Source organism: Jaculus jaculus, chromosome 6, assembly GCF_020740685.1.
Source record: "Jaculus jaculus isolate mJacJac1 chromosome 6, mJacJac1.mat.Y.cur, whole genome shotgun sequence".
Lineage (NCBI taxonomy): Eukaryota > Metazoa > Chordata > Mammalia > Rodentia > Dipodidae > Jaculus > Jaculus jaculus.
Window position 1 is genome coordinate 139,134,622 of NC_059107.1, and position 26,868 is coordinate 139,161,489.

The following is a 26,868-nucleotide window of genomic DNA, read 5'->3' on the forward strand; positions in this document are numbered from 1 at the left end:
CACCTTAACCACTAAGAAATACTGCCAGCCAAGGATTTGAATTAAATGTGAGACTATGCTTCACTTGAGGTATAATTTTCTATCTACAATGCTACAATTTTTTAAAATATTTTTATTTTTGAGAGAGAGAGAAAGATACAGGTAGAGAGAATGGGTGCATCAGGGCCTCTAGCCACTGCAAACGAACTCCAGACTCATGGGCCATCTTGTTCATCTGGCTTATGTGGGTACTAGGGAATCAAACCTGGGTCCTTAGGCTCTGCAGACAAGCACTTTAACCTCTAAGCCATCTCTCCAGCCCAACATTTTTTTAAAAGCATTTATTTGAGAGAGAAAGGTGTGTGTGTGTGTGTGTAGAGAGAGAGAGAGAGAGAGAGAGACAGAAAGGGCATGCCAGGGCCTCTAGCCACTGCAAATGAACCGCTAAGCCATCTCTCCAGCCCCCTAAGTGATCTTTTTTTTTTTTTTTAAATATTTTATTTATTTGAGAGAGGGAAAGAGACAGAGAGAGAGAGAGAGAGAGAGAGAGAGACAGAGAGAGAGAGGGTGGGTGGGGGGAGGATGTGTGTGCCAGGGCTTTCAGCCACTGCAAACAAATTCCAGATGCATGCACCACCTTGTGCGTCTGGCTTACATGGGCATTGGAGAATCGAACCAAGGTCCTTTGGCTTGTAGGTAAGCGCCTTACCTGCTAAGCCATTTCTTCAGCCCCCTAAGTGATCTTTTTGGCAGGTTACTTTATTTATTTTTTTTTAAATTTAATTTATTAGTTTTCTTTTCAGTAAATACAGGCAGTTTGGTACCATTATTTAGGTTCATCTGTGATCTACCCCCTCCCATTAGACCCTCCTTGTTATTGAAAATGGGTCGTGCATTGTGGAGTTAGCCCCCAGTTATTAGTATGATTAATGTCTCTGAAAATCATGACCCAACATGTAACTCTGACATTCTTTCCGCCCCCTCTTCCGCAAGATTTCCCTGAGCCATGTTGGGTTCATTTTTGGTCTGCTTCAGTGCTGAGGTGTTGGGGGCCTCTGAGGCTCTGGCTCTCTGATTTGGTAGGAGTTGATTTTTCTCTGCATTGATCTCCTTCCCCTTTGTGCTGGTATCCAGTTCACAGGAAAACATCACCCTTGGCAGGTTACTTTATGAGAGTCATCCTGGGCTATAGCGAGACCCTACCTGGAAAAACTAAAAATTAAAAAATTAAAAAAAAAAAAAAGCCTGGTGTACTGGCCTTTAATCCCAGTACTTGGGAGGCAGAGGCTTGCCTTGCAATAAAGGCCACTATGAGACTACCTTAAAAAAGGGAGGGGAGCTGGAGAGATGTCTTAGCAGTTAAGGCACTTGCCTGCGAAGCCTAAGGACCCATGCGCTACTCTCCAGACACATAAAGGTGAGGCAAACACAAGGTTACACATACCCACTAGATGGCGCAACTGTCTGGCGTTCTATTGCAGTGGTTGAAGCCTTCTCCCTCTCTAAAAAAAATAAAATAAAATAAAATTTAGGGCGGGAAGGAAGGCTTAGCGGCTAAGGCGCATGCCTGCAAAGCCTAAGGACCCAGGTTCAATTCTCCAAGTCCCACTTAGGCCATATGCACATGGTGGGCGCATGCGTCTGGAGTTCGTTTGCAGTGGCTAGAGTCCCTGGCGTGCCCATTCTCTCTCTCTACCTCTTTCTCTAATAAATAAAAATAAACTCTTTTAAAAAATATAATAAAATTTTAAAAAGCAGGGCATTTTCTATTGAAATGGAGCTCTGTAGCCCTGGCTAGGTTAATGGCCAGGCCTGTTTCCTCACTTTGCTCTTTCCGCACCTTGGCTATAGCCCCATTCACAGTCTACGGTGAGACTTCTGAAAGTAGGTCCTAAAATCTACATAAAAGTTAGCGATTTGTGAAATGATTGATCAACTAAGAAAACTCCACTGAAGTTGGGGGTTAATAAGTCCCGTGATTATGGTATAACATACTCAAAAATTTAATACGTCTTGTCAGTGTTTCCAACATTCACATGGGCACTACGAAAACAAGTCAGCAGCTACTGAGCCCTTTATCTGGAAAGTACAGTTCTATCTAACCACTTTCATAATGGTTATTTAATTCTCACAATTCAGCTGAGGATGACACTTTTAAAGACTAGGAACGCCAGAAATGCAGCCTTGAGGGGAGTTAGGACACTACCTGACAAAACTCATGCTGCCTTTAAAGCCTTCCTACTCCAGAACGCCTCTAGAGGTAACATTAAATGCTACATTCTAATTTTCTTTCCTTAGGGCCACCATATTATCAGGTACTCCTCAAAAATCCACATGCTCTAGGAAGCGCAGTTCAGCATTTCAGGGCGACTGGGCCAGTATCTGAAACACTGTGAGGATGATGAGAAACATAAATGGGATTCTGATTGATATCTTTCTATCAGACTGACCAGTGGTTGCATAAATCTTCCCCATATCCGTTTCCTTAAGCGCAAACGCACGGTTAAAAAGACCGCGACTGGGGCGGGAGAGATGGCTTAGCGGTTAGGGCGCATGCCTGTGAAGCCTAAGGACCCCGGTTCGATTCTCCAGGTCCCACGTAAACCAGATGCTCTCTCTCCCTCTCTCTGTGTCTCAAAAACAAAAAACAAAAAACCCAAAAAACTGCGTCTGGTCTCTGCTGGCATAAGGAGCCTTCTAGAACCAAGAACCCTCGGGCAGAAGCGGGCCGTGTCCTTCGCCCCGCGCCCCAAAACGCGCAATCGCCGGGAGAAAGAGCCCAAAGGACAGAGGAAGAAGCCTCCATCGGCCCAGAGAAACCGTATCCGCTCTCCAGGCCACCCAGCATCTCGCAGCCCCGGCCCAGACCACGAGGCAGCGAAGAACAACCTCGGTTTTCCGCCGCAGGTCCGCACCCTCCAAGACAGCGTTCTACGCGCCGGCCCGCAGCCACCAAGCCCAGGATCACGCCACGCCGCTGGTTGCTAGGAGACACTGCCCAGCCGTCTCCTCCAATCAGCACGCGTCTCTTTGGGGCCCAATCACAGGAGCCGGGAGAGCCGAGGTGGGAGGTGAAAGGTCACGCTGCTTTTGGCGGCCATTTCTCTCTTCGCCCGCGAGCGGTTTGGACCTTGTGGGAGCGGCTGCGGCCACGAGGGAGCGGCGGCGGCTGGGTCGGCGGCTGGGTCGGCGGCTGGTGGCCTGCAGCATTCGTCCGCATTCGCGATGGTGAGGAGGAGGAAGGCAACCCGGGCGGACGGGCGGCTTCGCGCGGTTCCCATTCATCCGCGCGCCCGCCCGCCCCTTCCCTGCTGCCTGGAGCCTGTGCGGCGCTCGCGCCTTCTTCCGACTCTTCCTCCCCCGCGAGTCCCTGCCGGCCCGGGACCCCGAGCCCGGGCTGCCCTTGTTGCATTTGAGCCCACGCGGCACGGGCGAAACTGAAGCGGCTTGTTCATTTTCTACTTAACCACACCTCCAAAGTCCGTTTCTGTTCGGTGATGTTGGGAGTCCTACCCCGGAATCTTCCCTCTCCCCGCGCCGCAGAAACACTAAAAGGCCCGGGCTTCCGAGCATCCATCCGTGGGTTTACCTGCCCCATACCGTTCTTAGGCGCTAGGGGTTATGCCAGGTACCAGGGTCGGCACTCTGCCTTACGTCGTGTCCGTTGGGCATGGAGGTAGACACACCAGGCAGTTAATAGTACAAATAGGTTGTTGCAGTTAATGGGAAGTGCTGAGAAGGAAGCCGGCAGGATGCTGTTGAAAGGGTGCGTGGGTACATTGGATGGCTGTTGGGTGAGGGGGTTTCTCTTTCTGTCACATCCGTGTCAGAGACAGGAGAAAGTGTCTTTCTGGCATAGATAGTAAGAGCATAAGCCCTACCTAGAAATAAGTTTGTCCAGTTGGAATTGACAAAGTTACAGCTGCTTGTACGCATAGTGGTTAGGAGATAGGGTTATAGGACGTCTTAGGCCGCATTTGGTGGTTTGGTTCTACTTCAAGTGCATGCGGGAACCACGGAAGCCTTATGAGCAAAGATATTACATGGTTTAATATGTGCTTTAAACATAGTAGTTGCTTCATGGATAATAAACTGGAGACAGTGGGAATTAGCACCCCAATCGGAAGTTATTGTAGTATTCTCTAGTTTCTCCAAGATAACTTTGAATAGACTAAGTTTAGCAGTCAAGTTTCTTGATCTTTTTCTTTGGAATGACAGATCGGTAGAGCAGAGGAAAACAAAGACTAAATTCACTGAGAATACTATGGTTTTTTTAGAATACAATTTAGATGATTGCAGGAAGATGCCTGGTCATGACAGAAAGTTAAGTAAGATCTAGCTCCCAGAATGAAGGTGAAAGTTTTTCAAGTGTGATCAGCCCCTTGCTTCATTTTGTAGCCTTGCATTTGGAACTCTCCCTGGCCATACACAATTGTTTATCTCCAGAAATCACCTTCCCCCTCCCCTCTTTTACATAGGTAACCTCTCTTGCTGAAACAGCCCTCTCCCTCTCCACCCAGCCCCCAAATAATCTCTTAGCCTCTAAAATGGAGATAGTACTTCCAGACAAGCTTTCGGTTTCTTTTTATCCCTAGGTTAGTTTGGTATTCTTAAATTTTATTTTACTTTATTTGAGAGAGCAAGAGTGAGAATAGGCACTACAGCCTCTTCACTACCCAAGTTGTATCCTCCAGCCACTGCAAACAAACTCCAGATGAATTATGCTACCATGTATAGATACTATTGGTACGAGGGAATCAAACTTGGGTTCTTAGGCTTCACAGGTGATTGTCTTAACCGCTAAGCCATCTCTCCAACCCTAGTTTGGTACTCGTAAGCATAGTATATCTCCTTATTGCCTAGCAATATGTGGATTAGTTGTCTACTTATATGCCCCAAATGGATCGTTACCTTTATTTTGTTTTATTACGTGTGTGTATTTGTATGTTTATATGTGTTTGGATGTCCTCTGTTCACATATGTGTGTGCATGTGGAGGTACAGAGGATAACCTCAGGTGTTATCCTCATATGCTGTCCATTTTTTGAGAAAGGGTCTGAAGATCACTGGTTAGGTCTACTAGAGAGATCTAAGAAGCCAGCTGTTGCTGCATCTCCAGTGCTGGGATTGTAGGTGCGTCACACCACGTCCAGCATTTATGTGGATGTGGGAAGTTTGGATTCAGGGCTCATGTTTGTGAGGCAAACAAGAACTTTCCCAACTGAACTATTTCCCCAGTCCTTTCTTTTATTTTTTTTCCCTGCAAGTGTGTTCTGGATGTGCAGGTGTGTGTGTGATAAATGTATGGAAGGTCCCATGTATGGAAGGTCGGAGGACAACCTTGGTGTCATCCTCAGGAAATCTGTCCATCTTTTATTGTTTTTGAGACAGGCTCTCTTTGATCTGGTGCTCACCAGTTAGGCTACGCTGGCTGGCCATGGAGCTCCAGAGATCCTCCTGTCTGCCCTCTGCCTCTTCCTTTGCTGGGATAATAAATACACACTCTTAGGCCCAACATTTTAAAACATGGTTTCTAGGGATCTAACTCAGGTCTTCATGCTTTCAAGGCAAGCATGCTACTGACTGAGCCATCTCCTCTCCCCAACCCTTACACTTGTTTCTTAGAGCTTGGAGCAGTGAGTGATGGAACGCGCTCCCCCCCCCCCCCCCCCCCCCCCCCCCCCCCCGTGTGTGTGTTTCTGTGGATTAAATGCTCTGCCACTGTGCTATATACCCCCAGCCCAGTATTCAGCATTTACGTGCCTGATGTATATTTTGTTTTGATGAGTTGAAGGTGAAAATGACTGGATGTTTGAACTTCCTTGATCTCTTCAACAAATGAAAGTGAAAATTATGTAGTAAAGTGACAGGGAATCAAGTTGCTTCATTTGGATACCATAAAATTTTGAGTGGCACTTTGATAGAGAGGAAGTGGTCGAAGCTGAACTACAGGAAAAATTCTCAAATGCTTTTGTGTTTTGCAGAGTTTACCCCTCAATCCCAAACCTTTCCTCAATGGACTAACAGGAAAGCCAGTGATGGTGAAACTTAAGTGGGGAATGGAGTACAAGGGCTACCTGGTATCTGTAGATGGCTACATGAACATGCAGGTAAGCTGACAAGCGTTCTAAAGGTCATAAAATTGTTTTTATTTTGCTTCACCTTACTTTTCTAAGGTTTACTGTAACTAAAATATAAAAAGAAGATATGCAGCCAAGTTGACAGATGTGAATCAACATTTAGGATTAATATCCAGAGAGGGTGTTCAAATTAAAATTGTGAGCTGGGCATGGTGTTACATGCCTTTAATCCCAGCACTTGGGAAGCAGAGGTAGAAGGATCACTGTGAGTTTGAGGCCATCTTGGGATTACAGAGTGAGTTCCAGGTCAGCCTGAGTGAGACCCTACCTTGAAAAAAACCAAAAGAACCTGTGATGTACTTGAGGGTTATAAAAAACATGGGGTTACATCAATATTTAGCTACAGATTTTACTCTTAGTGGCTAAAGTGAAGGAGACATAAACAGCTTGGTATGGCCATGAGCCAACCCCAGTCCTGTGGCGTGCAAAGACCAGAGAATCATTGGAGCTCATTGTTGGCTTGTATGATCAAAGAGAAACAGCAGCTCTAGGTTTCTTGCGAGATTGTGCTGTAAGATACAACTTGGGTCAGTGAAGAGGAGTATACCCGATGTTATTTGGCCTCTCCATGCTTGTGCACATACAGAAATTTCAAGAAGTGTTTCTTCATGGGGAAGACAGATCAAATAAAGGATTGAACTGACTGCATGGTTCTATAAATGATTCAGCCAGGTTTTTTGTTTTGTTTTGTTTTTTGTTTTTCAAGGTAGGGTTTTACTCTAGTCCAGGCTGACCTGGAATTCACTATGTAGTCAGCCAGGTTTTTTTTTTTTTTTCTTGTAATTCACTTTGCATTACAGTAAAACATACCAGAACTTTTTATTTTTAATTTATTTATTTCCGAGAGAGGGAGAGAATGGGCACACCAGGGCCATCCAGCCACTGTAATCGAACTCCAGATGCATGTGCCACCTTGTGCATCTGGCTTACGTGGGTCCTGGGGAATCGAACCTGGGTCCTTTGGCTTGGCAGGCTAATGCCTTAACCACTAAGCCCACATTCCAGACTTTTTCATCATTGACAAATGAACCTCTACCCATTAAAAAAAAAATCACCCTCCCCCTCCCATCCCGTCCCAGGTAAAATTCTTTTATGTCTTTTCAGTACCTCATGTAAGTGGCATACTTTCAGCTCTGTAATCCTGTGGGCTCCACATTTATAGGTTCAGCTGACTTCAGATCAGAAATACTGAGGGGGAAAATGCCATGTCTATACTCAGTACACACACTTTCTGTTTATTCCTTGAACAATATAACAACTGTATAATACTTACATTGTATTAAGTATGAGTAATTGAGAGATTAAAGTATATGGAGTGTTTCTGGGTGATTTTCAAATACTAAGTTATTTTATATACAGACCTTGAACATCCTTACATCTGTGGAAGTGCTCTGGAACCATGGATACCTTGGGGAAAGAGTATTGTCTTTTTTCTATTGTCCCTGTTTCATTTAGCATGCTGAATTCAAAGTTCATCCATATGGTAATGTGCCTAAGTTTCATGGCCTGCCCAGCTTTCTGCATGTTTGCTGGGGCTTGAACTCAGGTCCTTATGCTTGGGCAGCATACACTCTTACCCACTGAGCCACCTCTCCAGCCCCCAAAACTTTGCTACAATTTACTCATAAAGTGGAGCCTTTTAAAAGACAGTTTTGATAGCAACGAGAAAGAAATTACAAATAATCTAGAAGGCTTATCAACTTTTAAACAAGTTTATTATATATATAAATATATAATAAATAAATAGTTCTATAACCATGAATGTTTTACTGAGTATATGTAACAAAAAAAATACTATAATAGTAATAGAAAGCTAATCTCCTAATTTTTAATTATGTTTAAAGTTTGAGTTGTTGGTATAGAAAGGTCTCAGGTAATAAATTCCATCACTGGGAATAGGTGTGCTATACTGTTTTCCTGTGATGCAATTGTACTAATGTCTTTCTTTCTTTCTTTTTTTTTTTTTTTAAGCTTGCAAATACAGAAGAATACATAGATGGGGCATTGTCTGGACATCTGGGTGAAGTTTTAATAAGGTAACAGCATTAATGTATGTAAGGAGTTAATAGTGAGTGTTAGGAATGCCTTAGATAAATAGTGCTTCAATTTTAGAATTTTAAAATCATGGTTAATTTAGCATAATAGTCTTTAAAACTACAAAATTTTGTAAAAAAGATAAATACTTCTGAGCTGTTAATCCTTACAGTTTGCCTACTGTCAGTACATTTTTGGCTCTTGACTGTGACCTTTTCCACTGGCCTTGATTGTGGGAGCTTAGTTTTGAATTTCAATTGAGTACCAAGGACTTTTGTTACATTCATTTTCTAGAACTGGTAACCTCCACATTTTGAAAAGTCATAAAGGTGCTCTCTGAGAAAAAACAAGACCACAAATCTATGTAGAACTCTGGGATAGAGAGAAACAATGGTGTCTTGTCAATGAAGTGTAGTAGTATTTTCATAATGAAAAATGCAACAGTAATGATGGAGGTCACATGGTTCTGAGAGATACTGCTAAAACTTATTTCTTTTCAGGTGTAACAACGTCCTTTATATCAGAGGTGTTGAAGAAGAAGAAGAAGATGGGGAAATGAGAGAATAGCATCTTTTGTTGGGGACTTTTTAAGTGTATATTTCTAGACAATAAAGATGGTTTGTTTTTCAGTCTGAGTGTCAGCTGTCTGTATGCAGGGATGCATGATTGAAGCTCAGGCTGGAACCCCTGAAAAGTGATTGACAGGATTAATGCTGCACACAACACCCGGTTTCGCTTCTGATGGTTTTCTTTTGTAAGCCCAGGACTCTTGGCTATAAAGGATCTGCTTCACAGTTTTTATGAAGGTGAAATTTAGCCCCATTCTTGTAATTATATTGAGACCTTTTCAAAGCAACTGTTTTTTTTTTTTTTTTTTTTTTTTAGGTTTTTGAGTCATTTTTAACATGTATAAAGTTTTTTTAGTTATAATATATATTGTATTATTTAATAAGTTAATATTAATTATGTATTGATACAAGCTAAATAATGTACATATTGAAATGTAATGATTAATGATTGTGCAAACAGGGCACAACAGAAGTTGTGGCCTGACATTTAGGCTGCAGGATATGGTTTGCTCGCTTAAGAGAATTGTTTCTGAACAGCTTAATGTGAAATAAAAGCCATCTCATGACTGTTCAAGACCATAATCTGGTAGTTGGCACGTTTTAAGCCTGCTCTGATGCTTTAGAGTGGTACATTGTTAAAATCTATATTCTGTAGTGATGAACTTATATATAGATGAGAAAGCTTCATTTAAATTTTCCAGTTTTATCAATAAGTTGCCTTAGGGTTGTGTATCACAACTAGGGAAACTCAAAATGCAAATTTTTGGCTACATGGGATAATACTAACAGCATCAACAAAAGAAGGTTATTCTCATTCCAATCTGATACAGGAGAGGGTCTGTCTGCTTTGAATTAGTTGGGACAGCGTATGTGGCACAATGTCACTAATACCGAAAGCTACAATCTACATAGCACATCTGTTAATAAAATGCCTTGCTGCTGTTCAACCAAAAAAAAATTCTTCCTCCAATGATTTTGTCCTTGTTTCAGTGACTAAAAGTATTTCTTGTTTGCTAGTAGATGGAGGTTTGGAACGGTACATAAGTCGTCTTCCAAGCTGAAACAAAGAAAAAGCAATTCTTAATGCTTTTTAACATAATTATCTGTTGTGATGTGTACAGTGCCAATAGTAACTTGATTTTTATATGAATAAAATGGTTTAAACTACTAAATCACAATCACATGGAGGCTGGTAACCTAATGCTTGGCAAATTAATTAGCAAATTGAGCACCCATGGAATGCAGACAGCAATTGGCAAGAGTGTTACCATTCTTGGAGGCGTTCACGTTATGATGAGTTTAAGGAAATCTCCCATTCATACTTGCTCATTCTCTGGAGGGTATTCTCACTAAGAATGGATGCTCTCACCCTTTTGCTTTTATAGGTGAATTTCTATAAGTTAATTTATAGATGAGCACACTCTGGACTCTCCTGTGTCTGCCTCCCCAAGTGCTTGGATTTTATTGGGGTGCTAGGGCTCCAAACTCAGGTCCTCATGCTTACACATCAAGCACTGTGCTGACTGAGTCATCTCCCCAGCCTCTCACATTTAATTCAATTAAGCATGCATTTAGTATCCACTGTGTGTCAGGCACGGGACTACAAAGATCATAGAAGTTGTCTAGAAGGAAAGATGGTAATAATTTTTAAGATATATACATATTTATTTGAGAGAGAGAGAATGGCTGCACCAGGTCCTCCAACCACTATAAATGACCTCCAGATGCATGTACCACCTTGTGCATCTGACTTTATGCGGGTTCTGGGAACTCAAACCTGGGTCCTTAGGCTTTGTAGGCAAGTGACTTTAACCACTGAGCCATCTCTCCAGTCTGGACATATTTTTTAAATTCTGGGATGTAGCTCAGTCTTTAAATTTTATTTAAGAGAGAGAGAATGAATGTGGGTATGCCAGGGCCTCTTGCCACTGCACCCTGACCACCCATGCCACTGTTAAGTGTCTGGCTTTACATAGGCACTGGGGAATTAAACCTGGGCCAGCAGGCTTTGCAAGCAAGCACCTTTAACTATTGAGCCATCTCCCCAGCCCAAGATTTAAGTATTTAAAGCAGTTTTCACTTTGTGACTATATTTTATAGTCCTTAACATCAAGAGGCTAGTTGTAAGTAAGCCTTCTCTGGGTTAGTAATTATAGTAAGAATGTCTACGTTAGCTTTACTGATAATCATAACATTCCTTTCTTGGAGTATATTTCAGTCCCTTTCCCAGAGGATGAGTGACATATACCAACAAGTTCTTACCCTGTGTGGAAGTTGGCAGTGTCAGTCCTAAACCTTGGATTGGATGTAATCTTGTAATATAGCACACCTACCTCTAGTCCCAGCTCTAAATAAGATGTCACTAGGCAGATGTTCAGTTATCCCATTGTCTTTACAATGTAGAGATGAGAAGTCCCCTTTAGTTACATGATGCTAGGGACATTAATTCAAAAACAAGGAATGAAGCAAGATTCGTAGCTAATCTTGTAGGAAAAGGAATGTGTACGATAAGACCATCTTCATGAGAATGCACAAGAAACAGTGGTTGCCTCTAGGAAGGGGTACTATGGAAAATGGACTTCACTGAACATTCCTTTCTGTCTTGAACTTTGAACAACATGCTTGTACTATCTATTTTTGAAAACTATTTTGGGCCTGGAGGTGTAGTTAAATTGGTAGAGTGCCTAACATGCACCAAGCCTTGGGTTTGAGCCCCAGCACTGTATATAATACTGTATGTGGTGACTGTATGAAGCGAACAGAAGTTCAACATTATCTTTCACTACTTATTTTTTCTAGGCCCATTTGGGATTCATGAGACCTTGTCTCAACAACAAACTTAAAAAAAAGTGCACTCATGAACCTTGAGCTAAAGAAACAAGTTTTTTGTTTTAAGTATAAAGTGAGTCTACCGGAAAACTATTTGAATAACTCTTAAGTGAGAAGCCAGAAGCCAATTGCATGTATGAGCCAGAAGGGTCTGTTCGCTGAAGCAGCCTGGAAGAGTTGGAGGGGAATTCTGTTTGTACCAAGGAGGGACTGTGGGATGGGGCTGGACCTCCTGGTAATTTCAAAACACACCTTCTTCTTTGGCTGTGAAACAGCTCTTTCCAGAGCCGCCTTCAGTCTTTCCTCTTGGTGTTTCTGCTTTTCTCTCATTTTCTCTTCACGCAACCTGTCATGGGGAGGGGGACATTCTTACATAAATTCTTCTGTAATTCACAGAAAGCAAAACATCTACATCACTGTCAGTAACAAACTATCCAAATTTAACATCAGAAAAGCCCAGAACAGTGGCTTTTGGATAGATAGACAATGGGAAGCAATTTAATTTCAACATTTTGGAAGAAGTAGCTCTACCCAGATTTGGGTCAAAAACAAGGATAGCCAGCCCTCATCTTACATGTTCTATGCAGTAGCTGTTTGAATGAATGAACTAGATGCTCGCCTCTTCCTGTCTTCTAAAAACTCATTCAATTATGACACATGTACAGAAAGCACATTACCTCAGCGTGTTACCGGGAGCTTACTTCCCAGGTGGTCTTGAATGATACCTTTAAGACCAATAAATGCCAATTGTCTTACTCTTTTTTAGATATTATTATTATTATTATTTTCTTTTGAGAGGAAAAGAGGCAGATGTGTGCACCAGGGCCTCCAGCCACTTCAAATGAACTCCATATGCATGTGACACCTTAGGCTTCACAGGCAAGTGTCTCAACTACTAAGTTATCTCTGCAGCTCTCTTATTTTGAACATTGTGAGGAAAAAGATAATTTATGCAAAATGTCTAGTATAAGGTTCGGTGCAGAAAAGGCACTCTGAGGTAACATTCTTTTTTTGGACCTGACTATAACCTGAGTATACAATTGTAAGGTGATGTTAAGTAATAATTACTTAACATTTGTGTGTGTGGTATATGTGTGCATAGATGCACACACATGTGAAAGCCAGAGGTGTGTCCTCACCTTTTATTAGACTGGTTAGGTAGCCCTGCCAATCCTGTCTCCCCACTCGGGAAGGGGTGCAGACAAATGTGGCCACATTTGGATTTATGCCTGGGTGCTGGAGATTGAACTCAGGTGCTCATACCTGTGCAAGTGCTCTTACCCACCCAGCCATCTCCCCAGCTCCAAACATACATTTATGTATGTATTTGGATTTTTGAGGCAGGGTTCACTGTATCCCAGGCTGACATGGAATTCACTCTGTAGCCCAGGCTGACACCAAATTCAAATTCAGAGCTATCCTACCTCAGCCTCTAGAGTGCTTGGGATTAAAGGTGTGAGCTGCCACTCCCACATGCAAAATTTTTTAATACAAAATTAGGCTGTATGACTCCAAACCATAAGATGCTCAGAAAGGATGAAAACAATTGGAAATGGATACATGTATTTTTCAGATGAATACATTTGTTACTATAAAAATATGCAAGAGCTGTTAGTCATAGTGATGTTGTCTTGAGGAATAAGTAAGTGTAAGTGCTGGCTGCATAAGTGTTACATACCAAGGAAAACCTCCATTGTGTGGTTCTGACTTTCATGCATTGATTGGATCTCCCTGTGGTTTTCCAGTGAAACATCCCTAATTCTATGCCTGGGGTATTCAACACAGGTGTAATTCCTTCCAGATGATAGCTCTTCAAAAATGTTCATATAACAACTGTGTTCACTTTGACACCCTCCCCTACCCAACTTTGTCCATCTATAATATTAGGTCAGTTGCCCCTGGTGAAACTGTCTACCCAGCTTCTTTCATTTCCTAAGAATGTTTGATGAAGGATTTCCTCAATAGCTCTCTGGGGAAGGCAGGGATGGTTTGACCTCTCCACTGAGCCCCTGTATAGCAGTGCTTGCCATGCAGGAGCAAAAGCAGCCATCATTTAGTTATTTGCTACTCTCATAAGACAGTGGCCATACTTTTGCCTCCGCTCCTTCTGTTTTATCCTTTCAATTGCATCCACGCTTTCTTTGGGAATGGTTTCGATGAGGTCGCTCAGTTCCACCAGGCGAGACTCTACTTTGACCAATTTTTGAACTGCATTCAGACTGCCAACTTCAGCATCTCCAATGCAGACTCTGTACACTTGATTAATTTTATTACTAAGCGAGTCTATCAGCTTTTCCTGAGATGGAGAAGAAAGAACAGAAAATGTCACATCACTAGTTATTGGTTCACTATACATAAATGCAAAATTCCACTTTACTGTGTTACAATAAAAAGTCCTTCAAAAGCTTAAAATGTACACACACACACACATACACAGAGGTGGAGTTGGAGCCTAGGGCCTCATTGTATGCTAGGTACATATTCTACCACTGAGCTATATCCCCACTTCCTTTAATATTTCCCTTTTAAAAGAAAAAGAACATTTCAATAGAACAGGCCAGAAAGATAATGCAGTAGGGGTATTTATGTCATAATATATAGTCATATCATTATTACAGTAACATCTTGGATTATTTCCTCAAGATATATTAGCTGGGCTTGGTGGCACATGCCTTTAATCCCAGCACTCGGGAGGCAGAGGTAGAAGGATTGCCATGAGTTTGAGACCACTTTGAGACTACATAGTGAATTCCAGGTCAGCTTGGGCCAGAGTGAGATCTTACCTTGAAAAACCAAAAGAAAAAGTTTTTTATATATATATGCATGCATTGGTTTAAATATTAGACAATCCCTTTTTGCTTGAATGTTTTTATGTATCTGATTCCGTGAACATACTTCAGAACATTTTGTGCCACTCTTGCCATCCTGTGTGAGCCCTCCACTTTTGCATCTGTCATTGTATGTAATTGCTGAAAGTCCAAAAATGTGGCATGATAGTTATTTGCATGCATGTTTCATCTTCTCTTCTTGATGGAGCACTTGGAGGGTGAGAACTACTTATGTTGACACTTGTATCTAAAGAGTGCCTTGCTTATAGCTATATGCTTAATAAATGTGTGCTGAATAAATGAATGCATTCTCTCAGACAAAAGTGTTAACACGCAAACAGGATCCTAGGCTAGCCGAAAAGAGGCTTTCTGGGAGTTTAATTTTCATAGCTCTCTATGGGGAAGGCATTGCCATAGTCTAGTCTAAATAGAACCTAGACCAAACCTTGCCTATCCCTGTGCCTTGCCAGTGTGTTGTCTTCTTTGATGTTGGAGTCTCTGGAGCTGGGGGGTAATGAATGTCAGGCTCATAAGATTTTGGTCATCCTCTTTCTCCACTGGGGGTTTTGTTTCTGAGAAGAGTTTAATAATCTGCTAGGCAAGGTTAATCCTTTTGTAGGTAGGATTCTGCCTCAATTCCTGCTTCTTTTCAAGAAGATAGGAATCACCAGAAAACCAAAAACTACACACCTAAGACACAAGTGACTCTCACCACCGTGGCAGGTCTGTCCTGGAACCACAAACACCTTGCAGGGCCACTGGCATTTCATTAAAACTAAGATATGGAATCAAGAATGGATTACTAGGGCTGGAGGGATGGATGGTTTAGCAGTTAAGGTGTTTGCCTGCAAAGCCAAAGGACCAAGGTTCAATTCAGGACCTACGTTAGCCAGATGCACAAGGGGGTGCACACATCTGGAATTTGTCTGTAGTGGCTGGAGGCCCTGGCATGCCCATTCTCTCTCTCCCCCTTTCTCTGTCAAATAAATAAATAAAATATTTTAAAAAGAATGAATTAGGGCTGGAGAGATGGCTTAGCGGTTAAGCGCTTACCTGTGAAGCCTAAGGACCCCGGTTCAAGGCTCGGTTCCCCAGGTCCCACGTTAGCCAGATGCAGAAGGGGGCGCACGCGTCTGGAGTTCGTTTGCAGAGGCTGGAAGCCCTGGTGCGCCCATTCTCTCTCTCTCCCTCTACCTGTCTTTCTCTCTGTGTCTGTCGCTCTCAAATAAATAAATAAAAATTAAAAAAAAAGAATGAATTACTAATAGCCTCTCTGTCTCCCATCTCCTGCTTTAACAAGTATTCTGATGATCCTATTTACCATAAAGCTACTTTCCCACTTTTCTACATGCCTACTGTATTTCCATTCATTTTAAGTGCACAATCCTTTTTAGAAAACCTAGGCAGATACAAACTAGTATAAAAGAAAGCAGCAGAAACCCTATTTGCCACAAAGTCCTTTTCCCTTCTAAAGTAGCACTGATTGGGCCTCCTATCTATATACCAAATGCATTCCTTTTAGAAAACAGGAAAATATAAAAGCAAAAACAATGAAAGCAGCCCATCAGGGGCTGAAATACATTCCATATGATTAAAAAAAAAAAAATCTTGCTGGGCATGGTGGTCCACGCCTATAATCCTAGCATTTAGGGGACTGAGGAAGGAACACTGCTGTCAGTTTGAAGTCTACCAGTTATACAGTGAGTTCCAGAGCAGCCTGTCTTTAAAAAGAAGAGGAAGAAAGGAATCTCTTGCTACAGCATATATTACTACAGCAGAAAAAGTATATGGCTGATAGTTTAAAATATCTATTGGATGCGGTTTTGAGAGGAAACAACTCTTATATGACAGTGGTTTGTTTTGATGAACACTGTAAGAGACCTCTGGAACACTTGGAAGAGCTTTCAAGATGGGCAGGCAGCGAGTGTCTTTTCCAGATGTTTTCTTTCTCTCTCTCTTTTTTAAGTTCCCTCACTGAGGAGAGGAAAAGACAAGAATAGAGATTTTTTTCCCCAAAGAAGGTGAAAACAGCATTAAGAAACAAAAGGGAACATGAAGCAAGATGACCTATGTCATCTGTTCTGTCACAAAGAGCAAAGAAAGGTCCAATTAGGGACAACGTCTAAGTGGATCCTTTAGATGGCCACTAGATGGCAGGCTGAGACCAGAGCACCTAGGAGGAGGACCGTGCCCAGGAAGGCCGCAGGGCTCAGGAAGGGTCGGAGACATCAGGGTAACTCCAAGTACCTGCCCGAAGTGAAGGGATGTGATGGGACAGTCATGCTGTAGGAGGAACCACAGCATCAAACAGGAGAGCCGTTTAGATGCTATCACAAGGTCTTTCCAACCCACAGATTTTGTAATTCTTATCTACGTTGTGGTGGTTTGATTCAGGTGGCCCCCATAAACTTATGTGTTCTGAATGCAAGGATACCAGCAGGTGGCAACTGGGAACTGGATCCTTCTGGAGGCAGAGTATTGTTGGGGGGGGGTGCCTTATGGCCAGCCAGCTTTCCCTTGCCAGTGTTTGGCACACTCTCCTGCTGCTCTTCCCCTGATGTTAGCCAGGATGTTAGTCCACCCTCTGCTCATGCCATCATTTTCTCCTGCCATTATGGAGCTTCCCCTTGAGTCTGTAAGCCAAAATAAACCCTTTCCTTCCACAAGATGATCTTGTTTGGGTGTTTCCTGCCAGCAACACCAAGCTAACTGCAACACCATTTCACCTTCTGTTGTGTGCTGACTGTATGCCCTGAGCCAGTTGAACTCAATGGACCCCTTGCACACGAGCGAAACCAGATATGAACACATTCTACCAGTTGAACAGTGGAATAACAAACATTTCACTTCATGTTAACAACCATGTAGATGACTCACACCGACAATGCTGAATGCAAGAAGGTAGGATTTACATGATTGGATTTCTAGAAAATTCCAAAGCAGGGGAGATGGCTCAGTGGGTAAAAAACACTTGTTACACAAGCCCGAGGCCTCAAATATGACCTCCTACACCCACAGAAAAAGCTGGACAGTGCACACCTATAGCCACAGTGCTGAAGGGGATGGAAACAGGAGGGTATGGGGGCTCCCTGCTCCAGGTTTGCTGAGAGACCCTGTCCCAAAGAAGGATGATGAAAGAGAATGATCAGAGGAAATGTGGTATCCTCTGGTTTCACCTGTCTGCACACAGAGCACATGCATCTATCTGCATCCATCTCTTTCTCTCACACACACAGAGGGGGAGAGAAAACAGAAGAGTTAACTGGTGGTAAGAAGTCAGGACAGTGGTCACTTGAAGGATGTAGAGACTGGAGAGAGAATGAGGAATTGTCTGTGGGAAGATGACAACAGTCCATGTGTTCCCTGATGTGCAGGTGGCACCCGGCTCTGTTCACTTTGAGAACATTCCTTGAGAAGGAAAGTTACTACTTGTACAATTTTTTTTAAAATTTTAATTTATTTATTTGAGAGCGACAGACACAGAGAGAAAGACAGATAGAGGGAGAGAGAGAGAATGGGCGCGCCAGGGCTTCCAGCCTCTGCAAACGAACTCCAGACATGTGCACCCCCTTGTGCATCTGGCTAACGTGTATCCTGGGGAACCGAGCCTCGAACCGGGGTCCTTAGGCTTCACAGGCAAGCGCTTAACCGCTAACCCATCTCTCCAGCCCTACTTGTACATTTTTAATATCACTTGATGTTGGAGTTTAAATCTTTGTTTTAAAAATAACAAATCAAGGAAAAACTGGGGAATTAAGTACCACGATAAGAGTGGCAGTTTTGAAAGAAGGAAATACTCATTTTATAGTTGTAGATAACTTATAAATAGGAAAATTAGCTGTGCCACTTTCCTCAATAACTCCAGAAAAAAATTAAAAGCTTCAAGTATGTTCTCTTATGAGGGATTGTTCTGTACATCTTTTTAAAATACGTATTTTATGTATTTATTTGAGAAAGAGGGAGAGAGCGAAAGAGAAGGGGCACACCTGGGCCTCCAGCCACTGCAAAAGAACTCCAGATGCACGCACCATTTTGTGCATCTGGCTTATGTGGGTCCTGGAGAGTCGAACCGTGATCTTTTGGCTTTGCAGGCAAACACTTTAACCACTAAACTATCTCTCCAGCCCCCTGTTTCATGGTTGGGGAACAGGAAATCCTAAGAAAAGAATGCTTCGTTCTAAGTTCTGAGGCATCACTCAGTTGGTAGAGTGCTTATTTAATGTGCACAAAACCCTGAGTTTGATCCCAAGCACCACATAAACTAGGAATGGTGCTACACTCCTGTAATCCTAGCACTTGGGAAGGAGGTAGCACTTGGAAGGTGAAAGTAGGAGGATCAGGAGTTCAAAGTCATCCTTAGCTATATATGGAGTTGAAGTTCAAGGCCGCCCTGGGGTAAATGAGACCCTGCCTCAAAAATTAAAAAGAAAATGTTTTGTTCCTTCTATTTTTCTGCTCACCTCACTTCCCTATCCCTGGAAGACTAGGAATCATTAGTCCCATTCCAAAGTTTTACATGGGAATAAATACATGAATGTCAAATTTACACTCGTGACTCACAGTTTATGGATAATTTTAAGTAACCTTCAGACCAATTCTCTCTTCCCCTACAGTGCTGGGGATTGAATTTGGGGTCTTTACAGCATAGTTTCTCCCTCTCTATTTGGGGATTTCAATATTTACAAATAGTGAAAATGTCACTTAGAATTAATTTAGTTTTTATTTATTTGCATGTGTGTGCGTGTGTGCATGGCAGGTTCTTGTTACTACTGGGAATGAATGCCCATCAGGCTTTATGTGGGCTGTTGGAGACTTGAACCCAGGCCTGCAGGCTTTGCAAGCAAGCACCTTTAACTACTGAGCTAACTCTCCAGCCTAAATGCCACTTTTTTCCATAGTTGCTTGCATGAAAGGGGCTTGGTTGGGTGGAGGTAGGGTAGACTTCATAGATATTTTTCTTATATCTTACACGCCAGTCAGCTTCAGAATTATTTAAGACAGAATGGAAGCTTTCAAACAACCTACATATCCATCAATATATGAATGGACACACAAAATATGATACACACCATGAAATATTACTTGGCCTTAAAAAGAATGAAATTCTACCAGGTGTGATGGTGCAGGCCCTCACTCCTAGCACTCGGGAGGCAGAGGTAGGAAGATTTTTATGAGTTCAAGGTCAGCCTGACACTACCTAGTGAATTCCAGGTTAGCCTGGGCTTGAGTGAGACCCTACCTTGAAAAAACAAACAAAAAAATTTTTAAAAAAGGAATGAAATTCTGATACACGAAACAACCTGGATGAATCTTGAAACATGACGCTTTGTGACATAAGCTAGAAACTACTCCCAAAATTCTGCACTAGTCCACGTCCATGAGGTACTGGAATTTAAAATGTGTCCCAACATGCCTGGCTTTTTCTTTCATTTTTTTCTTAAATATTTTTATTTATTAATTTGCAAGCAGAAAGAGAGTGAGACAGAGAGGAGACAGACAGAGAGTGCGTGCACCAGACCTTACAGCTGCTGCAAATGAACTCTGGATGCACAAGCCGGTATACATCTCCCTTTCCATGGGTACTGGGGCATAGAACCCAGGTCGTTAGGTTTTGCAGGCAAGTGCCTTAATTGCTGAACTATATCTCCAGTCCTACTAAGATATTTTATTTTTATTTGGTGTTTTCACTCTAGCATAGAGAAAAAAAAAATTAGATCAAGTTAAGAGCAAAGGGAAAAAAATCATCTAAGTTAATTTGCTTTCTTTGAGTTCTTGGCATTCATCTTTTTCTCCAAGAATCAAGAATGGTGTCATGGGAAAACTGAATCATATTAGAAATATGTAATACAGTATAGATCAAGTTGTAAGTAAATGACAGGGACCGGGGCCCATGACAGGTGTGACAATAAGGAATATGGTGTCTGCAGAGAAATCAGAAGCAGTAGTAACTGCCTTCTCAACTATCTTTTTATTTGACATATTGTTCTTGACGTTTCTAAAAAGGATATGTTATATAAAGAATCCTCCTTCAGTTGCCTGACTTGCTTGAAATCCTACTTAGCTCCTCAGCACTCGGGAGAAATAGAGGGAAGGAAGAAGAAGGAAAAAGAGGAAAGAGGAAGGGAGGGATGAAGGAAGAAAGCTACTTTTTAGCAGGGAAAACCACTCCTGCTACCCATTTCTCAGTGTGCCATGGCATTCTAGACAAGAAGACTGAGTTGGATAAATTTAGACCTGCACTTTTATAGACTCATCTATCCTGGACATGTCACCCCATATTTAGAAGGAAGCAGAACATTCTGACCCTAATTAGTGGAGGATAAAGTTAGAGAGGTGGCCCGCTCAGGGACAGAGAGAACACTGTGTCATGATCATAGATCACAATCAATACTGACCTCTTGTATTTGCATCAAAGACGTTTAGTCAATAAATAAAGTGGCCTGGAAAGTTTTTTTAAAAAAACCCAAAATAAATAGATAAATAAGAGTTAAGAGCAGAAAAGACAAAACTCTACCACTCAGCAGGGCTATTCACCACACTTCTTGCTATAGCAGTAACTCCGGGCGCTGTAGAGCCCTAGGACATGTGTGTACCTAGGAGACAAATAACTTATACTTTTGGTAACCCAGTTCACCTATGGACAGGGAAGGACAGACACTTGTTTTTTTTCCTGATTCTATCTGTTTAAAAAGTCAAGTTCCTGACGATACATGGGATGTTAGCCCCACACATTTGCTTTGAATTTTTATTTCTCTTGGTTTTTTTTCGCCCCCCTCCAAGGAAACCAATATTGACGGAGTTTGCTGTGAATCTACAAACTAACCAATCCAATCATTCATTCAACAAGCATTCAGTGAGCACTGGCATTCGGGGACACTGAACGGAGCGGCTAGTGTGAGGAGTGGCACAGTCCCCGGGCTGGAGGGGCAGCCAGCTGGGAAGGTGAACTTGTCAGTGAGGAAGGATACTAAGATTTGTCCCAGGCGCTTGAAAATGAGCCCATCTCTTTCTGCTGACATAATCACGGGCTCAGCGTTGGGCAACTTTTCCTCAGTGTGAGTTCATTAGTAATTTTCTGCAAAAATGATCAAAGTCAGTGAACTCCTTCACACTCTGACTAAGGTGTATTTATAAGAGAAAGCTCATTATCAGAGTCTGAAACAATTAGAGCAACATTTTTTTACTGGAACTCCAGCATCAACCAGGAATGATTCCTATCTAGAAAGTTGACTGTTAACCTATTGGCAAGATAATTCCAAGCTGATTTGCCATCTCTGTGCACAACCTGAGACTTGGAGTTGAACTCCCCTGTTCAAATACTTAATACACAGGGAAGGCAGGTGATTATTACGAGACAAAATGAAATGACCACAGACCGAGGATGATTTACCTGATCATCGGACTTGAACTCTCCAAAGCTAAAGAGCCGGGACCTCAGTTCCAACTCAGCAGCCTTTTCTTCTTCTCGCTCACAGTTAGCCTTGAGCATCTGCTTGTGTTCCAGCAGGAACTCTATGTTATTGTTTCTGTTTCAAAGAAGAGAGAGACTGTGTGGGACTCGTGGGTAAGTGAGACGGCCATCAGCTCTGGGCTCCAGCCCTCTGGCTCAATAGGCCAGCAACCAGCTGTCACAGAGGACTCCCAACTTTGTAAATGCAGTGTGCAAAAGAAAGCTCAATGCCTGCTCTTTACTTTCATCTAAAGGGATTTTCTTTCTTGTCCTGCTTTTGTGGGTTCCTTCAAGTCCCCCAGACAGACAGCAGAAGAACAGCTGTCAGGAACCTGAGTTGTGGCATTGGCCTCACACTTGAGTGTCCTCAAGTTGGGTTGATAGTCAAAATATCTGGGGAGCCACAGAAGAAACAGAGACCCCTTTTCCACGTGTCTGCCTGTGCTCGCCCTGTCTGAGCAATCACAGTGGGGCTCCACACACCCTGAAGATTGAGCAGGATTGGGAGCGGGGAGAATTCAAGTCCTAAGCCGGGAGCTCTTTAAAAACTGTTATAAGGGCTGGAGAGATGGCTTAGTGGTTAAGGCACTTGCCTGCAAAATCTAAGGACCCATGTCTGACTTTCCAGATACCACGTACTCCAGATGCATGAAGGTGAGGCAAGAACAAGGTCCCACACGCCCGCTGGGTAGCGCAAATGTCTGGAGTTCAATTATAGTGGCTGAGGCCCTGGTACACCAATTCTTTCTCTCTCTCTTTCTCTCTCAAAAAAAAAAAGTCTGTAATAACATAAAATCTTAGGGTAGGAAGAAATTCAGTGAGCCATCATTGCTAGTTTCCTTCCCTGACATAAATCCCTTCTACAATAGCCTTGATATCCTGATAAATTGATATATTATAAACCAACATGATATTAAGTCAAAGAAAATAACTTTGCTGATAATCACAGTCAAGGAAAATTTATTTAGTAGCAGCCACAGCATAGACTGCCTGAGGAAATGACAGCTCCCCAGATAAAGTGAGAGCAGGACTGGATTAAAATCACCGCAGTGGGTACCATCTCAGTTATTTGCTATCTTCTGAGCCATCCTCTATTACCTACAGCTTGGCAAATATTTTGGCACATAAAAAGAAGCAGGAATGAAATGAATGTGAAATGAGTCTATTCTGTACAAATGTAACATCTACCTTTTGTAGACTATTATTTCCCAGAGACAGAAGAAAAAGTCATGACTGAGTTGAACATGATCTCTGGTCAGAAAAATTTCTTAACAAGGGCCTAGAGAGAAGGCCCAGCGGTTAAAAGCAGTTGCTTGCAAAGCCTGCCATTCAATTCCCAGTATCTACATAAAGCCAGACACACAAAATAGTGCATGCATTTGGAGTTTGTGGGCAGTGGCAAGAGCCCTGGTGTACCCATACTCACCAATTCTTTCTCTCTGTATCTCACTTAGATAAAAAATATTTTTAAAGGGCATTGCCTAATTGAATACATCTACGTACATCTTGTCCTGTATGACTTTCTCTCTTTTGTTTACATCTTCAAGATTTTCATCCACATCTTGGGAATATTGGACCAAGATAAGATTCTGTTCTTCCAGCTCCGTGAAGACTTGGAGTAACTCTTCTGGTTCCTTGAAGTAAATCTCTGGTTCCTAATAAGTGAATCAAAGAACACAAGTGTCTTACAGATAGATATGCTTGTGAGTTACTTACACAACACAGCAAAGTACAGGAACACTATCTTTTTTTTTTTTTTTTTTTTTTTTTGGTTTTTCGAGGTAGGGTCTCCTCACTCTAGTCCAGGCTGACCTGGAATTCACTCTGTAGTCTCAGGGTGGTCTCAAACTCACGGTAATCCTCCTACCTCTGCCTCCTGAGTGCTGGGATTAATGGCGTGCGACACCATGCCCAGCTTAGGAACACTATCTTGTACACTAGCTTTCTATCTCTGTGACAAAATACCATCCACCCACAAAACCAACTTAAAATATTTTTTGTTTATTTTTATTTATTTATTTGAGAGTGACAGAGAGAGAAAGAGGCAGAGAAAGAGAGAGAGAGAGAAAATGGGTGCATCAGGGCTTCCAGCCACTGCAAATGAATTCCAGACATGTGTATCCCCTTGTGCATCTGGCTAACATGGGTCCTGGGGAATTGAGCCTTGAACTGGGGTCCTTACACTTCACAGACAACCGCTTAACTGCTAAGCCATCTCTCCAGCCTCCAACTTAAAATATTTTTATTTACGTCTTTGTAAGTAGAAGGAGATAAAAAGAAGAAAGAAAGAGAGAATGGATGTGCCACGATCTCTAGCTGCTGCAAATGAACTTCAGAAGCATGTGCCACTGTGCGTCTGGCTTTATGTGTGTACTGTTGAATCAAACCCATGTTGTTAGGCTTTGCAGGAAAATTCTTTAGCTACTGAGTCATCTTTCCAGCCCCCAAACCAACTTAAAAATGTTTTCACTTATTTGTAAGAAGAGACACAAAAATAAAAAGAGAGAGAGACAAAGTGAAGGAAAGAAGAGAGAGAACAAAAGCGGAGAGAAGAGAATGGACATGCTAAGGCCTTTGCCACTGTAAACCAAGTCCAGACACATGCCTCAGTCTGATCATCTGGCTACATGTTGAAACTGGGTAGTCAAAGCCCTGCTGTCAAGCTTTGCAAGTGAGTACTTTTAACCACTGAGCTATCTTTTCAGCTCAGAAAATCAACTTAAAAAAAATTTTATTTATTTATTTATTTATTTATTTATTTATTTATTTATTTGAGAGCGACAGACATAAAATCAACTTTTTAAGTAGGAAAAATTTGTTTTTGCCCCTGATTGTTATGCTGGCAAGAGTGTGTGGTGGAGACATGTTCACCTTGTGGTGGCAAGGAAGCAAAGTGAGATGAAGACATTAGGTCTCAATGTCCCCTTCAGAAGCGCATCTCCCACTGACCTAACTTCCCTCCGCTGGCCCTCACTGTGCCCCGTAGTTCCCTGCCATAGCTGGGCAATATGCCTTTAGCATATCCAAGACCAAACAACCTTAACTATCCTTTTCCAAGTGAGAGATAGCTCCCAGGAAGAGGGCATTTTGGGTATGGGGAGAGTGAAAGATACTGGAGAGGGGAAGAGGAAAAGCGCAAAGAAAAAAGAAGTGAGCTAGCAAAAGAGGAGACAAGGGCAAGATTAAGGAAAACGCAAGGGAGAATGCATAGAAAGAAAGAAAACAATGGATCTGGAGAGATGGCTTAGCGGTTAAGCACTTGCCTGTGAAGCCTAAGGACCCTGGTTCGAGGCTCGATTCCCCATGACCCACGTTAGCCAGATGCACAAGGGGGCGCATGCGTCTGGAGTTCATTTGCAGTGGCTGGAGGCCCTGGCGCGCCCATTCTCTCTCTCTCTCTCTCTCTCTCTGCCTCTTTCTCTTTCTGTCACTCTCAAATAAATAAATAAAAATAAACAACAACAACAAAAAGAGAAAGAAAACAAGAAGCCTGAAGCCAAGGGGAATTCATTTTTTCCCTCAACATTGTAAAGTTTCATATGTCCCAGATTCTTACAATTAAGTGTCTTACTTTAAATAAACATTTTTAGTGGCTGGGTATGGTGGAATTTACAAAGATAACTTAGATACAAGTATATCTGTGTCCATTATTATTTACAGTAGCTAAGAGATGGCAGCAAGCCAAAAGTCCATGAAATGGAGAATGAAGGAAATACTGCAGACACGCATAATGGAATATGATTCAGTCTTTACAAGGAGTCTTTCTGTCTTATCTACAATATGGACGTACTTTGTGGTTCATTATTCTAAGTAAAATAGTCCAGTAACAGGAGGCAAATACTATGTGGCCAAGCTTATAAAGGTATTTCGGGCTGGAGGGATTGGCTCAATGGTTAAAGGTGCTTGTTTGCAAAACCTGACAACTTGGGTTCAAATCCTCAGTACCCAGGTAAAGCCAGAAACAAAGTGACACATGTGTCTGGAGTTTGTTTGCAGTGGCAGGATGCTCTGGCACACCCAGAGAGATTCAGTCTTTCTCTCTTAAACATTTTTTTTTAAAAAAGGAATTTAAGGCCAGGTGTGGTGGCAGACACCTTTAAGCCCAGCACTAGGGAGGCAGAGGTAGGAGGATCACCATTAGCTTGGGCTAGAGTGAGACCCTACCTTGACAAAAAGAAAAAAAAAAGGTATTTAAATTAGTCAGTTGCTTAGGGACTAAAAGAATGATAGATGCTGGGTTTGATGAATAAGTTATATAAATCTGTTATTCAACAGGGAGTGTATGGTGGATACTACTGTGTTGTACACTTAAAATGGTCAGTTATGTATTTTTAACTTGCTTTTTGTTTGTTTGTTTGTTTGTTTGTTTGTTTTTTCAAGGTAGGGTCTCACTCTAGCCCAGGCTGACCTGGAATTCACTATTTAGTCTCAGGTGGCCTCAAACACACAGCAATCCTCCAACCTCTGCCTACCAAGGGCTGGGATTAAAGGTGTGCGCCACCGCACCCAGCCTTTTTTTTTTTTTCAACATTTTTTTGATAGTGTGCCATATGTAACAATGGATGTGCTTCTTACTCCTTTCAAGCTTTTGTGATTTCATTTAGAGCAAAGTAAGCTCGCAATTTTGCTGCAGCAGAGCTGTGCTCATTCAAGAGCTACGCATCAGATGGCTCAGCATCTCAGCTGCCAGGAAAATAATAAGCAACCCAAAGGAAGCTAGTTTAATTAATTTAAAAATTATTTAATTTTTAAAATTATTTTAAATTTAAATTATTTAAATTTAAAATTATTTATATTTTAATAGGAAGGTTGTATGTTATGTTTGTCCTACAAATTAGTACCTTTTGTTCCATTTGTTTTTAAAGATATTCTTATTTATTTGAGAGAGATGCTGATACAGACAGAGAGAGAATAGGCACACTAGAAACCTCTAGCCACTGCAATACAACTCCAGACATATGTGCCACCTTGTGCATCTGGCTTTACATGGGTACTGGGAAGTTAAACCTGGGCCCTTTGGTTTTGCAGGCAAGTGACTTA

At 42.1% G+C, this 26,868-nt stretch overlaps 2 protein-coding genes across 2 annotated transcripts in view; one reads left to right on the forward strand and one right to left on the reverse strand.

Annotated features, from left to right (window-relative positions):
* Positions 1-3,086: 3,086 nt before the first annotated feature.
* Snrpf (small nuclear ribonucleoprotein polypeptide F) lies at positions 3,087-8,781 on the forward strand. Its single transcript, XM_045153723.1, has 4 exons — positions 3,087-3,207; positions 5,963-6,088; positions 8,090-8,154; positions 8,653-8,781. Exons 1-4 carry the CDS (start codon positions 3,205-3,207, stop codon positions 8,717-8,719), a joined length of 261 nt encoding a protein of 86 aa, XP_045009658.1. The 5' UTR covers positions 3,087-3,204; the 3' UTR covers positions 8,720-8,781.
* Positions 8,782-9,664: 883 nt separating this feature from the next.
* The window catches only part of Ccdc38 (coiled-coil domain containing 38), a 62,808-nt gene continuing 45,604 nt past the window's right edge, over positions 9,665-26,868 (reverse strand). The window contains exons 11-15 of the mRNA XM_045152252.1: positions 23,332-23,483; positions 21,769-21,904; positions 13,641-13,846; positions 11,803-11,896; positions 9,665-9,778 (exon numbers count right to left, since the gene is read on the reverse strand). Coding sequence (XP_045008187.1) covers positions 9,665-9,778; positions 11,803-11,896; positions 13,641-13,846; positions 21,769-21,904; positions 23,332-23,483 — 702 coding nt within the window. The remainder of the gene's footprint in view (positions 9,779-11,802; positions 11,897-13,640; positions 13,847-21,768; positions 21,905-23,331; positions 23,484-26,868) is intronic.